This window comes from Oncorhynchus kisutch, linkage group LG2, assembly GCF_002021735.2.
Source record: "Oncorhynchus kisutch isolate 150728-3 linkage group LG2, Okis_V2, whole genome shotgun sequence".
NCBI lineage: Eukaryota > Metazoa > Chordata > Actinopteri > Salmoniformes > Salmonidae > Oncorhynchus > Oncorhynchus kisutch.
Genome location: NC_034175.2, coordinates 5,301,191 through 5,317,411, shown reverse-complemented (window position 1 = coordinate 5,317,411; position 16,221 = coordinate 5,301,191). Strand labels below are relative to the sequence as shown.

The following is a 16,221-nucleotide window of genomic DNA, read 5'->3' as shown; positions in this document are numbered from 1 at the left end:
ATGGAGTGGCCTATCTACCTGAGAGGATGGATGAAGGCAGTAATAATAATAAAGGCCAGATGGAGTGGCCTATCTACCTGAGAGGATGGATGAAGGCAGTAATAATAATAAAGGCCAGATGGAGTGGCCTATTTACCTGACAGGATGGATGAAGGCAGTAATAATCAAGGCCAATGGAGTGACCTATTTACCTGAGAGGATGGATGAAGGCAGTAATAATAATAAAGGCCAGATGGAGTGGCCTATCTACCTGAGAGGATGGATGAAGGCAGTAATAATAATAACGGCCAGATGGAGTGACCTATCTACCTGAGAGGATGGATGAAGGCAGTAATAATATTAACGGCCAGATGGAGTGGCCTATTTACCTGAGAGGATGAAGAAGATCCCGGAGACGAAGGCAAGGATGGTGCGCTGGGGCCGGATGTGTCCGATGTTACTGATGACAAAGGCCGTGAAGACGAAGAGCAGAGACACCATGGGGAACGGAGTGGCCGTCCGCACCATCTCTACAGGGTCACAGTGTTAGAGGTTAGAGGTCATAGCAGAGACACCATGAGAAATTGAGTGGCTGTCCGCGCCATCTCTACAGGGTCACAGTGTTAGAGGTTAGAGGTCATAGCAGAGACACCATGAGAAATTGAGTGGCTGTCCGTGCCATCTCTACAGGGTCACAGTGTTAGAGGTTAGAGGTCATAGCAGAGACACCATGAGAAATTGAGTGGCTGTCCGCGCCATCTCTACAGGGTCACAATGTTAGAGGTCATAGCAGAGACACCATGGGATATTGAGTGGCTGTCCGCGCCATCTCTACAGGGTCACAGTATTAGAGGTAAAATGTTATGCGCTAACCATAATAGAGAGCAATAGTAATGGCGTCTTTTTGTAGGTATCAACTTCGCCATGGCTCATTGGCCAAATCCTAATGGGAAATTAATTGGGGTTTTGGAGAGGTTTTGGATAAATGTCAAAAATAAGGTATGTTGTAAACACAGGCTTAGGGAGACCTTACACGTTTTGTTCTATGAGATAATCATCAGCTAACGTCACTTTTTGTCAGTTTTTAAGCATTTACAGTTGAAGTCGGAAGTTTACATACACCTTTGCCAAATCCATTGAAACTCAGTTTTTCACAATTCCTGACATTTAATCCTAGCAAAAATCCCTGTTTTAGGTCAGTTAGGATCACCACTTTACTTTAAGAATGTGAAATGTCAGAATAATTGTAGAGAGAATAAATCATTTCAGATTTGATTTCTTTCTTCACATTCCCAGCGGGTCAGAAGTTCACATACACTCAATTAGTATTTGGTAGCATTGCCTTTAAATTGGTTAACTTGGGTCAACTGTTTTGGATAGCCTTCCACAGGCTTCCCACAATAAGTTGGGTGAATTTTGGCCCATTTCTCCTGACAGAGCTGGTGTAACTGAGTCAGGTTTGTAAGCCTCCTTGCTCACGCACGCTTTTTCAGTTCTCCCCTCAAATTGTCTATGGGATTGAGATCAGGGCTTGTGGTGGCCACTCCAATACCTTGACTTTGTTGTCCTTAAGCCATTTTGCCACAACTTTGGAAGTATGCTTGGGGTCATTGTCCATTTGGAAGACCCATTTGCGACCAAGCTTTAACTTCCTGACAATGTCTTGAGAAGTTGTTTCAATATATCCACATAATTTTCCTCTCTCATGATGCCATCTATTTTGTGAAGTGCACCAGTCCCTCCTGCAGCAACGCACCCCCACAACATGATGCTGCCACCCCCGTGCTTCACGGTTGGGATGGTGTTCTTTGGCTTACAAGCCTCCCCCTTTTTCCTCCAAACATAACGATGGTCATTATGGCCAAACAGTTCTATTTTTGTTTCATCAGACCAGAGGACATTTCTCCAAAAAGTAAGATCTTTGTCCCCATGTGTAGTTGCAAACCGTAGTCTGGCTTTTTTTGCCAGTTTTGGAGCAGTGGCTTCTTCCTTGCTGAGCGGTCTTTCAGGTTATGTCGATATAGGACTCGTTTTTACTGTGGATATAGATACCTTTGTACCTGTTTCCTCCAGCATCTTCACAAGGTCTTTTGCTGTTGTTCTGGGATTCATTTGCACTTTTCGCACCAAAGTACATTCATCTCTAGGAGACAGAACGAGTCTCCTTCCTGAGCCGTATGGCGGCTGCGTGGTCCCATGGTGTTTATACTTGCGTACTATTGTTTGTACAGATGAACGTGGTACCTTCAGGTGTTTGGAAATTGCTCCCAAGGATGAACCAGACTTGTGGAGGTCTACAATTGTTTTCCTGAGGTCTTAGCTGATTTCTTTTGATTTTCCCATGATGTGAAGCAAAGATGCACTGTCTGAAGGTAGTCCTTGAAATACATCCACAGGTACACTTTCAATTGACACAAATTATGTCAATTAGCCTATCAGAAGCTTCTAAAGTCATGACATAATTTTCTGGAATTTTCCAAGCTGTTTAAAGACATAGTCAACTTAGTGTCTGTAAACTTATGACCCACTGGAATTATGATACAGTGAATTATAAGTGAAATAATCTGTTTAGAAACAATTGTTGGAAAATTGACTTGTGTCATCCACAAGGTAGTTGTCCTAACCGACTTGCCAAAACTATAGTCTGTTCACAAGAAATTTGTGGAGTGGTTTAAAAATAAATTTCAATGACTCCAACCTAAGTGTATGTAAACTTCCGACTTCAACTGTATGTAATCATAACAAACACATAAATTACAAAGCTGCTTCATAATAATGAATACATGCCATGTTAACTGACTGCTATTATCTCATAGAACAAAATGTATAAGATCTCCTAAACCTGTGTTAACCCTAGAACTGATTTTATTCTCTGTTTATCCAAAACCCCAATTCATTTCCCATTGGCTTTGGCCAACGAGCCATTAATGGCTGAACAAACCAGAAGTAAATCATTTCCGTTTTTAGGGCTACAAGTTGGTGAGCTATATGCTGAGTGTGCAGTGTAAATCTGTACGTGTAGGGTACAGTATACTCACTCAGAATATTAGCAGTATTCTCTGTAGTGATCTCTATCTCTGGCTCAGTGAAATACTCTGACGCCACACATCTCCCGTTCTCTGTCCCTGAGAGAGAAGGGAAAGAAAGAGGAGTGTATAAAATTGAGGCTTGCATGAGAAAGAGAGAGGGAGGCAGATACATACATACAGGGTTGGACTGGGACCAAAAATATGTCCTACCATTTCTAACACAATGGACCATTTTTTTCTATGAGCCCCCCACACTGACCCATTTTGTTATTTGAGGCCCCCATGTTTTGCCAGTTAATTATAATTTTGCACAAAGAAAACAAGTTAGGCAAAAAATTGACCAGCCCATCTGGCAATTTCCCAAAATGCCAGATGGCCAGTCTGCCCCTGCATAGGTTAATGAAAAAATAATATAGTATATAAAATTGAGATTGTGAAGTTGCACTGATATAGGGTCCGTGTTGCATTTTCCCCTAATGGTTAACGTTCAGATTTAGAAGGAGTGAACTGATCCTATATTGACTATAGCTAATTCTATCCGGAGCAGATTGGTCAGTTCACCACTGCTATTGAGGGTCAGAGGTCATATGTACCTGCCACGAAGCAGACCCTCCAGAGGCCAGAGTGCAGGGCCATCTTGACCTCCATGCTCTGGTTCTGCTGCAGCACGATGCCCTCCTCCATCAACAGCCAGTAGTCTGTAGACACAGCCACGCCCACCAGCAGCAGACCACACGCCCCAAACACCGTGGACAGGATGGTCAGCGCTCTGCTACTGCACGAACTCATCTAGAGACAGAGGGAGAGCGGGAGGAGAGGAGGGAGTGGAGGGAGGGAGAAGGAGAGAGAGCAAGGATAAGTCAGACTTATTGCATGAAGTCTTCAGAGAGGAGCGAGAGACAAAGCAAAGAGAGAGACAGAGAACTCTTTTAATTTAAAGTCAGACTTTTAGATTAAACTAATTTACAGAGAGAGAGAAAGAGAGAGGGAGGGAGACAGGTACCTCATTCAGAAGTCATGCTGAGAGAAAGAGAGAGGGAGGGAGACAGGTACCTCATTCAGAAGTCATGCTGAGAGAAAGAGAGAGGGAGGGAGACAGGTACCTCATTCAGAAGTCATGCTGAGAGAAAGAGAGAGGGAGGGAGACAGGTACCTCATTCAGAAGTCATGCTGAGAGAAAGAGAGAGGGAGGGAGACAGGTACCTCATTCAGAAGTCATGCTGAGAGAAAGAGAGAGGGAGGGAGACAGGTACCTCATTCAGAAGTCATGCTGAGAGAAAGAGTTTATTTCTAAACCACCCTTTGTAATATTAACCACTACACAACATGTCAGGGGCTACAGTAGCTTGAATACCACACACACACACACACACACACAGATACATGTGGTTTTCGAACACTTGTTGAGTTTCACATGTACATTTTTCAGGTGTTTTCTCTCATGACATTTTTTTAAAGAGTTTATTTTTGAGGGGTATTCCAGAAATATGGTTTAACAAATTCAGGATTTGTCTTAACCAGATGAGGAAGTCCAGCATTTCTTGGTTCCAGAACCGCTGCTTTTTGTTTAAGGTATTCGGCTGAAGTGAAGCGCAGATTGGTTGACCAGCTGGCGCGTGCGCGCAACATTCAAAAAGGTCCTCATTTCGATGACAGAAAAATGACAGATACGGAGTCAAAAGACAGAGCCCAATATTTCAAAAGTCTAGAACAAGAAACAATTGTACAACACAACAAATATGTTCAGACATTTCTCCCAAAAGTAATACATCTGCTGCCACAAAAGCCAGAGAGGGAGCCTGGCAGAAAATTGCAGACAGTGTTAAATGGTTCCAATATCTAATAGGCCTAGTTTACACATATGGCTAATTAGGAACAATGCTTTCACTTTATAGAGCACTGTTATTGCAGCGCTGGTGATATTACGTGTTAAAGGCTTTGGCCTAACATGTCAATTGTAGTAACCTATGTCACAATTGCAATGGTAGGACCATTCCATAGCCTATGTAGGATGAATACTAATGTATTGAATTCATAGAGTGCTTCTAGTGACAACACCGGCAGCAATGTTGTTCAATGTTTAGTTGCAACCCCATGGGAGTCAGATCATCCGACAAAAGAAGGAAGGAAGATCATTGAATTCAATGACTGTTTGTGAAAATGATTTGGTTTGGTGAAAGTTTAGGCTACAGTACTCAGTAGCTACCTGTTTGTTTATGCTGTTAAAGTTGTTTCAATTCACGTAGTCTCCTTCATTTGGTCCAGAGGGTGTTTGAATGGGAGATATGTGGCCATCTATAGCACCAATGATGTTTGGAAAATCTGCAGGATGAATTAGGCGATGTATTATTTTTAGCATGTTGCCTAGATTTATTAATTTGAGATTAGCAAAGCATCGCTGGCAGTCAACTGATCGCAGCCTACTGTACCTGCATTCCCTAAAGGTTCTCCTTCATTATATGGGCAACTTGATGGCCAGGGAATGCAACACAGACATAAGAAAAATATTCAATGAGAGGCAGACTTCTTTACACACCGTTGCCTTGCCATATAGTTCAGCATCGCCCACATTGTACAGGACATGTCCAGTGGGATGAAAATCTCTAAGCAATACACATAGTTGACCTAGCAGTCAACGCGAAACCGCGTTGGGTTACATTTGCTATATATGGGTTGAGTAACTTTTCTAGATATATGAGTAATTAAGCGGAAAAACGATAATGTTCAAAAATAGATTTTTCTAAAATAGATTTATATCTAAAGGATATATTTGAGGTCCAAAAATGTGTTCCCTTTGTAAAGTACGGCGAACAATGCAGGCTCCGATGTCAAGTGGATTTTCCAAGGAGACAAGCCATAGTGAAGAACAAGAATCTGATGATAAGACTCTCTTTCAAGCTCTCGTTCTGGAGGCGGAAATGACGAGATTGCACAAATTCTGGTTTTGACAGATCTCACTAAATCACTAATCCGGCTTTTTGGTACACCCGTCTGGGCTCCCATTTGGGGGCCAACCAGAAACGACCCTGCTTAGTTTCAGAGGCAAACCAGCAGTGGGATGCAGGGTACCATGATGCTGGTATGTACCAACACTTGAAAAAAGGCAGTGGCAGCAGAGCCTGTCCACTGCTCTTGTACACTGCTGTTGTCCATTGTGTCCTCGCATCACCCTGAAGAGTCATTTGGTCAGTGGTCCTCAATGCTGTTTCAGAGTAACTGTCTTCGTCGGAGATGAGCTTCCAGTCTATGCTCAGTTTCTCATTTATCACACTAATGGTTAAGGATAGGATGTGGAGAGGGGAAGCTGATTCTAGACCTGTGGCTATGGGTAGCTTCTACCCAGAGTGACATCCCACTGGAAAAGCATGCTGGGAGAGAAGGCATATCTTTTGGATGTGCTTATTGTGCAGTGAATGGAGCGAATGGAGAGGGAAGGAGGGATGAATGGAGAAGGAAGGAGGGATGAATGTAGAGGGAAGGAGGGATGAATGTAGAGGGAAGGAGGGATGAATGGAGAGGGAAGGAGGGATGAATGGAGAAGGAAGGAGGGTTGAATGTAGAGGGAAGGAGGGATGAATGGAGAGGGAAGGAGGGATGAATGGAGAAGGAAGGAGGGTTGAATGGAGAGGGAAGGACGGATGAATGGAGAGGGAAGGAGAGATGGATGGAGAGGGAAGGAGGGATGAATGGAGAGGGAAGGAGGGATGAATGGAGAAGGAAGGAGGGATGAATGGAGAGGGAAGGAGGGATGAATGGAGAGGGAAGGAGGGATGAATGGAGAGGGAAGGAGGGATGAATGGAGAAGGAAGGAGGGATGAATGGAGAGGGAAGGAGGGATGAATGGAGAGGGAAAGAGGGATGAATGGAGAGGGAAGGAGGGTTGAATGGAGAGTAAAGGAGGGATGAATGGAGAGGGAAGGAGGGATGAACGGAGAGGGAAGGAGGGTTGAATGGAGAGTAAAGGAGGGATGAATGGAGAGGGAAGGAGGGATGAATGGAGAGGGAAGGAGGGATGAATGTAGAGGGAAGGAGGGATGAAAGTAGAGGGAAGGAGGGATGAATGGAGAGGGAAGGAGGGATGAATGGAGAGTAAATGAGGGATGAATGGAGAGGGAAGGAGGGTTGAATGGAGAGGGAAGGAGGGATGAATGGAGAGGGAAGGAGGGTTGAATGGAGAGTAAAGGAGGGATGAATGTAGAGGGAAGGAGGGATGAATGGAGAGTAAAGGAGGGATGAATGGAGAGGGAAGGAGGGTTGAATGGAGAGTAAAGGAGGGATGAATGGAGAGGGAAGGAGGGTTGAATGGAGAGGGAAGGAGGGATAAATGGAGAGGGAAGGAGGGATGAATGAAGAGGGAAGGAGGGTTGAATGGAGAGGGAAGGAGGGATGAATGGAGAGGGAAGGAGGGTTGAATGGAGAGTAAAGGAGGGATGAATGGAGAGGGAAGGAGGGTTGAATGGAGAGGGAAGGAGAGATGAATGTAGAGGGAAGGAGGGATGAATGGAGAGGGAAGGAGGGATGAATGGAGAGTAAATGAGGGATGAATGGAGAGGGAAGGAGGGATGAATGGAGAGGGAAGGAGGGATGAATGGAGAGTAAAGGAGGGATGAATGGAGAGGGAAGGAGGGATGAATGGAGAGGGAAGGAGGGATGAATGTAGAGGGAAGGAGGGATGAATGGAGAGGGAAGGAGGGATGAATGGAGAGGGAAGGAGGGATGAAAGTAGAGGGAAGGAGGGATGAAAGTAGAGGCAAGGAGGGATGAAAGTAGAGGGAAGGAGGGATGAATGGAGATGGAAGGAGGGATGAAAGTAGAGGGACGGAGGGCTGAATGGAGAGGGAAGGAGGGATGAATGGAGAGGGAAGGAGGGATGAATGTAGAGGGAAGGAGGGATGAATGGAGAGGGAAGGAGGGATGAATGGAGAGGGAAGGAGGGATGAAAGTAGAGGGAAGGAGGGATGAAAGTAGAGGCAAGGAGGGATGAATGTAGAGGGAAGGAGGGATGAATGGAGATGGAAGGAGGGATGAAAGTAGAGGGATGGAGGGCTGGATGGAGAGGGAAGGAGGGATGAATGGAGAGGGAAGAGTGAATGGAGCCTGGCTTTGTGAGCGAGGGATTGGAGGATTGGAAGGGATGGAGGCAGGCTGGCGGAGAGGGAATTCAAGAGCTGGGAGAAGGGAATTAAGAATAGGGTGGAGAGAGAGACAGATTCAACGGAGGGAAACAGATAAGAAGACAAAGGCAGGAAGGAAGACAGACAGACAGTGGGGGGGGGGGGGAGACATGACAGTACAGAATCTGGGGCTAGATAAGGAGGACCAGTCAGAGACATTCATTCACAGATACAGAGCAGAATAGATCTGACTAAAGCCAGAGACATGGAAAGAAGAGGAGGGGAACAGAACGGACTAAAGACAGAGATATAGAAAGAGGAGGGGGAATAGCTAGAAGAGAGACAGAGAGAATAGGAGGAGTGACTAGAAGAGAGGCAGAGAGGAGAGGAGGAGGAGAGATGTGATGAGAGAGGAGAGGAGAAGTTACTAGAAGAGAGACAGAGAGAATAGGAGGAGTGACTAGAAGAGAGACAGAGAGGAGAGGAGGAGTGACTAGAAGAGAGACAGAGAGGAGAGGAGGAGGAGAGATATGATAAGAGAGGGGAGGAGGAGGAGAGATATGATGAGAGGATAGGAGGATTGACTAGAAGAGAGAGAGAGAGAAGAGGAGGAGTGACTAGAAGAGAGACAGAGAGGAGAGGAGAGGAGGAGGAGAGATATGATGAGAGGATAGGAGGAGTGACTAGAAGAGAGGCAGAGAGGAGAGGAGAAGGAGAGATATTATGATAGGATAGGAGGAGTGACTTGAAGAGACAGAGAGGAGAGGAGGAGGAGAGATATGATGAGAGGATAGGAGGAGTAACTATAAGAGAGAGAGAGAGGGTAGGAGGATTGACTAGAAGAGAGACAGAGAGGAGAGGAGGAGTGACTAGAAGAGAGACAGAGAGAAGAGGACGAGTGACTACAAGAGCGACAGAGAGGAGAGGAGGAGGAGAGATATGATGAGAGGATAGGAGGAGTGACTAGAAGAGAGACAGAGAGGAGAGGAGGAGGAGATATGATGAGAGGATAGGAGGAGTAACTAGAAGAGAGAGAGAGATGGTAGGAGGATTGACTAGAAGAGAGACAGAGAGAAGAGGACGAGTGACTACAAGAGCGACAGAGAGGAGAGGAGGAGGAGAGATATGATGAGAGGATAGGAGGAGTGACTAGAAGAGAGACAGAGAGGAGAGGAGGAGGAGATATGATGAGAGGATAGGAGGAGTGACTAGAAAAGAGACATACAGGAGAGGAGGAGTGACTAGAAGAGAGACAGAGAGGAGAGGAAGAGGAGAGATATGATGAGAAGATAGGAGGAGTGACTAGAAAAGAGACATACAGGAGAGGAGGAGGAGAGATATGATGAGAGGATAGGAGGAGTGACTAGAAAAGAGACATACAGGAGAGGAGGAGAGATATGAGGAGAGGAGGAGTGACTAGAAAAGAGACATACAGGAGAGGAGGAGGAGAGATATGATGAGAGGATAGGAGGAGTGACTAGAAAAGAGACATACAGGAGAGGAGGAGAGATATGAGGAGAGGAGGAGTGACTAGAAAAGAGACATACAGGAGAGGAGGAGGAGAGGTATGATGAGAGGAGAGGAGGAGTGACTAGAAGAGAGACATACAGGAGAGGAGGAGGAGAGGTCCAAAAAAGGTAAGGGAGTAATCAAGACAAGAAGTCAGATATGAAGAATGAATGGAAGAAATACACACAAGGAGTGGTCAGTGAAGATTCAGCCCAACTCTGCAGTATTTCTAAAAGCTGTCCCCTCCCTGCTGCCGTCACTCACTGACATTTACATTTCAGTCATTTAGCAGACACTATTTTCCCTCACTCCCCCCCACTGATGTGATAGGCCTGGATAGGTAGACACTATATGGTGGAAACTACTACTCACTGTGAACCAGACGCCTCCGATTCACAGAGGGGATAACTTAAAACCACTTGAATCTAGGGGGCACTATTTTCATTTTAACATTCCCTAAGTAAACGGGCTATTTTGTCAGGACAAGATGCTAGAATATGCATATAATTGACAGCTTAGGATAGAAAACACTCTAAAGTTTCCTAAACTGTAAAAATATTTTCTGTGAGTATAACAGAACTGATATTGCAGGTGAAAGCCTGAGAAAAATCCAATCAGGAAGTGACTCTTATTTAGATCCTCTGCATTCCTATGCATCCCTATTGAGCAGTGAATGAGATATCAACCAGATTGCTTTTTCTATGGCTTCCCTAATGTGTCTAGTGTCACAATACATAGTTTCAGGCTTTTATTTTGAAAAATGAGCCTGAACGTCAACATTGCGTCAGTGGTCAGCTGAAGTCTCTCAGAGTGTTTTGTGTATAAAGGACAAATGCGGCTATTGTTTCTCTCTTTCCTACTAAGAAGCCATCTGTCCCGGTTGATATATTATCGAAGATATATTTGAAAAACACCTTGAGGATTGATAATAAACAATGTTTGCCATGTTTCTGTCGATATTATGGAGCTAATTTGGAATATTTATCGGCGTTGTCGTGACCGCAATTTCCGGTCGAATTCTCAGCCAAACGTGAAGAACTAACAGAGTTATTTCGGCTACAAAAATAATATTTTTGGAAAAAAGGAACATTTGCTAGCTATTTGTGAGTGAAAACATCCGAAGCTCATCAAAGGTAAACGATTTAATTTGATTGCTTTTCTGATTTTCGTGACCAGGTTGCCTGCTGCTAGCTAGGCATAATGCTATGCTAGGCTATCGATAAACTTACACAAATGCTTGTCTTGCTTTGGCTGTAAAGCATATTTTCAAAATCTGAGATGACAGGGTGATTAACAAAAGGCTAAGCTGTGTTTCAATATATTTCACTTGTGATTTCATGAATATGAATACTTTCGAGTAATATTTATGTCCGTTGCGTTATGCTAATTAGTGTCAGTTGATGATTACGCTCCTGGAGCGGGGATGGATAGTTACAAGAGGTTTAATGGAAATTATGATATCCAAAAATAGAGGTGATAGGACTCATCTAAACTTGACAGTCCCATGTCCTCTCTGCCAGTCAGCTCCAGATGTTAGTATGACACTCCAGAAGCGCCAGTTGACTTCAGGTCACAGCCACAGTGATGTCACTATGCTGTCCTGCCAACTGGAAGGTGTGTGACAGTGCTCACATATGGTCCTTCACTAGATTAGAAGTATTGTAGAAGTAATCACCCCTCTGGGATAAATCACGTTTTTAAAATGTAATTTACTTGAATTTTGTGTATCTGTCTGCATGGTCCCTAAGGTGACCTTCATGTATTCTATGAAAAGAGAACACTCTGATGAAAGCATTAAAGCCATAACATTGGTGAAGTGAAATGCTTTACGCTGCAATTAAGTTCCAGTTCAGCACCATGGACAGCACTCCCAATGTCCAGTTCAGCACCATGAACAGCCCCCTTCATTGTCCAGTTCAGCACCATGGACAGCCCCTTCATTGTCCTGTTGAGCACATTGGACAGCACTCTCATTGTCCAGTTCAGCACATTGGACAGCACCCACACTGTCCAGTTCAGGATACTTGGACAGCACCCTCACTGTCCAGATCAGGATTCCTGGACAGCGCCCTCATTGTCCAGTTCAGCACCATGGACAGCACTCTCAGTGTCCAATTCAGCACAATGGACAGCACCCCCACTGTCTAGTTCAACACCATGGACAGCACCCTCACTATCAAGTTCAGGATCCTTGGACAGCACCCTCATTGACCAGCAGCACCATGGACAGAACTCTCACTGTCCAGCAGCACCATGGACAGCACTCTTACTGTCCAGTTCAGAACTCTCAACACCCAGTTCAGCACCATGGACAGCACCACCACTGCTTCAAGGGGTTCTCTAGCGCTTCAGGGTGTGCAGGCTTTTCGCTCCATCCTATCACTCACACATCTGTTTCAAATAATCACCTAATTCTGATCTTCAGTCTAGGCAATGATCTGAATCAGATGTGTTACTGAAGGACTGGAACAAAAATCTGCACACCCTCTGGAAAAAACCTGTGTTAGACAGTGTGTGAAGCTGTGAGGGGTCTCTCCATGGTGCTGAACTAATGTGAGGCCAGTCTCTGCCACTACTGCTCCCACAACTATATTCCATGGTGTTGTCACAATGTGGTCACTGTTCACGGCACCTCAGGTTGAGGCTCGGAGGTGGAAAACTCTTGTTTTAAAAAAGCACTTCTATGCTATGCTAAATTAGGGTTGGACTGAAAATCTACAGGACAGTAGATCTTCAGGAAGATGGTTGGGCAGCCCTGGTCTACAGAAACTAGGAGAGAGGGTCAGAGAACGAGGGAGAGTGATAACGAGAGTGAGGGAGAATAAGACAGAGAGAAAGAGAGAGAAGAGAGAAGTGAAAAAGAGGGTGAGAGAGGGAGAGAGAATAAGAGAAAGAGAGAAAGAGAGAAAGAGAGAATGAGAATGATAGAAGTGAATGAGAGGGAGAGAGAATAAGAGAAAGAGAGAAAGAGTATGAGAATAGATAGAAGTGAATGAGAGGGAGAGAGAATAAGAGAAAGAGAGAATGAGAATAGATAGAAGTGAATGAGAGGGAGAGAGAATAAGAGAAAGAGAGAATGAGAATAGATCGAAGTGAATGAGAGGGAGAGAGAATAAGAGAAAGAGAGAAAGAGAGAATGAGAATAGATAGAAGTGAATGAGAGGGAGAGAGAATAAGAGAAAGATAGAATGAGAATAGATAGAAGTGAATGAGAGGGAGAGAGATTGCAGTGAAAATAGGACTGGAGGGCAGGATTAGCCCCTCCAGAGTTTATAAGGCAAAGAAGACAAAGTGAAAGACTGAGGCTGAAACAGATGTAGGTTAATATAGGGAAAGACCTTGGCCCAAAAAGGCAAGGAGTACCCAACGTGAACACACATGCCCTGGGCTGGGTGCACTCATACTGCACGCGCTAAACTAATTACTAACTACGATATAACTAAGTAGCAACAAAAACTATTCCATGTCAGAATTAGTCACAGGAAAAAGCACACACACAGAGACTCTCTCTCTCACTCACACACACACACACACACACACACACACACACACACACACACACACACACACACACACACACACACACACACACACACACACACACACACACACACACACACACACACACACACACACACACACACACACACACACACATACACACAGTGACTCATTCAGCAAGGACGTTTAGATGATGAAATTAAGAAAGCAGTGGCCACACTGTAAAATGACAGCACATTTAGAGAGAGAGAGAGAGAGAGAGAGATGGAATAATACAGTAGGTTACAGACCAATGTACATGAAATGACCATAATTTCCACCAGCGAGGTCTTCAGTTCACCAGTTTCCCTCCATCACCACAGCGCTGTGTGTGTTTCTACTGTTTGTTATAGATACGGTAGTCCCAGTTTATATCACACGACACACACAATATGCCTCAGAATGTTGTTTGCAACCCCCTCTATTGCCACACTGTCACGCAGAGAGTTTGGAAGTGATCAACATAGGCAGACCAGGCGACAAAGAAGACTGTATCCTCCAAGACAACAAAACATAGACATTCCAGTAACAGATTAAAGCCATCCACGACAGACATAAACCATTTTGTCAGATGTTGGCTACACGACACCGGAAAGTGTTCACGGATATAGTTTATTATTCATATCCTTAATCCTATAAACCTCATGCAGTAGGATAAAATGGTTCAGTTACAATGTGTTTGTATATTTTGGGTTATGAGCAAAAACACTTACCCTGGCTGTCACAGGAGTGATATCCGAATGGTGTGCGTGCTTGACAGTAATCAAGAACCTCGCGCCTGGGAGGGTTGGCTGATTTCACAGTTCTCTCTCTCTATCTCTCTGCTCCCTCTTTCACTCCCTCTCTCGATTGTGTGTGTTACCCCTTTACGCTCCTTTACCCATCCTCTCAAGCTCCAACTCCCGCTCTTTTTCACTCTCACTATCTATGTGCACTGCTGCAGTGGGTCTGGAGCTACAGTATACAGTACATCAGGGACAGTGGGGGATGGAAGAAGAGAGAGGGAGTGTTAAAGGCTCACAAGGGAAGAGAGAGAGAGAGAGAGAGAGAGACAGACAGACAGAGAGAGAGAGAGAGAGAGAGAGAGAGAGAGAGAGAGAGAGGGGAGAGAGAGAGAGAGAGAGAGAGAGACAGAGACAGAGACAGAGACAGAGACAGAGACAGAGACAGAGACAGAGACAGAGACAGAGACAGAGACAGAGAGAGAGAGAGAGAGAGAGAGAGAGAGAGAGAGAGAGAGAGAGAGAGAGAGAGAGAGAGGGGAGAGAGAGAGACAGAGAGAGAGAGAGACAGAGAGAGAGAGAGAGAGAGAGAGAGAGAGAGAGAGAGACAGAGAGAGAGAGAGAGAGAGAGAGAGAGAGAGAGAGAGAGAGAGAGAGAGAGGGTGGGGGGTGTAGAGGAAGGGAAATGCAGGGGAGCAAACTGTAAGTTAAAAATAATAAATTTTTATTTAACCTTTATTTTGACAGGGAGTCAAAGCTGAGACCAACGTCTCTTTTCCAGATGAGCCCTGTATATTACCATAAAACACATCAAAATACAATAAGCACATTAAACTACACATTTATATGCACAATAAAATACACATACTGTAATTATACAAAACGATACACGAAAAGCAAAACACAATCATAAAAACAGACACATTCTTCCGTAAAAAGGTCCCTTAACAACCGTCTGAAATGCCCTAGAGACACACATTCCACACACAAGGTGCAAATTAAATAGAGACATTAGTTTGGAGGTAACAGGCTCCTGAGTGGGGCAGCTGTCTAAGGCACTGCATCTCAGTGCAAGAGGCATCACTACAGTCCCTGGTTCGAATTTAGGCTGTATCACATCCGGTCATGATTGGGAGTCCCATAGGGCGGTGCACAATTGGTCCAGCGTCGTCCGGGTTTGCTGGCGTAGGCTGTCATCGTAAATAAGATTGTATTTTTAACTGACTTGCCTGGTTAAATAAAAAATTAGGCAGACTATTACAGAAGTTTTGCATAAACAATACTGTACAGTCAGATAACATTCAAGTATATTCAGGGAGATTTATGCAGCCTGTATGTGACCTGTCATTGTGGTGGAAATGTATTAACTATGAGTGTTCAAATTAAAGAGAGCATCATTATCACACACTACTGTTAGTGGACAGTGACCATGAATGTGTAACTACAATCAAGAGCTGCTGACAGTAGATACTAACTAGATACTGTATATACAGTAGATACAGTAGATACTAAAGAGATACAATCAATGCTAGATAGCTACAGTAGATACTAACTAGATACAGTAGATACTAGATAGATACAGTAGAAACTAAAGAGATACAGTAGATACAGTAGATACGAAAGAGATACAGTACATACAGTAGATATGAAAGAGATACATTACATACAGTAGATACAGTAGATACTAAAGAGATACAGTAGATACTAGATAGATACAGTAGATACTAGATAGATACAGTAGATACAGTAGATACTAAAGAGATACAGTAGATACTAGATAGATACAGTAGATACTAGATAGATACAGTAGATACAGTAGATACTAGATAGATACAGTAGATACAGTAGATACTAAAGAGATACAGTAGATACTAGATAGATACAGTAGATAAAGTAGATACTAAAGAGATACAGTAGATACTAGATAGATACAGTAGATACTAGATAGATACAGTAGATAAAGTAGATACGAAAGAGATACAGTAGATACTAGATAGATACAGTAGATACAGTATATAATAAATAGATACAGTAGATACAAAAGAGATACAGTAGATACAGTAGATACTAGATAGATACAGTAGATACTAGATAGATACAGTAGATACTAAAGAGATACAGTAGATACTAGATAGATACAGTAGATACTAGATAGATACAGTAGATACTAAAGAGATACAGTAGATACTAGATAGATACAGTAGATACTAAAGAGATACAGTAGATACTAGATAGATACAGTAGATACTAAAGAGATACAGTAGATACTAGATAGATACAGTAGATACTAGATAGATACAGTAGATACTAGATAGATACAGTAGATAC

General features: G+C 43.8%; 1 protein-coding gene across 1 annotated transcript in view; it reads right to left on the bottom strand.

Moving 5' to 3' along the window:
• Positions 1-14,128, bottom strand: part of LOC109880146 (voltage-dependent calcium channel gamma-7 subunit) — a 28,774-nt gene extending 14,646 nt beyond the window's left edge. The window contains exons 1-4 of the mRNA XM_031803028.1: positions 13,885-14,128; positions 3,602-3,797; positions 3,018-3,104; positions 369-509 (exon numbers count right to left, since the gene is read on the bottom strand). Of these exons, the coding sequence (XP_031658888.1) occupies positions 369-509; positions 3,018-3,104; positions 3,602-3,797 (424 nt within the window). The 5' untranslated portion in view covers positions 13,885-14,128. The remainder of the gene's footprint in view (positions 1-368; positions 510-3,017; positions 3,105-3,601; positions 3,798-13,884) is intronic.
• Positions 14,129-16,221: the final 2,093 nt, after the last annotated feature.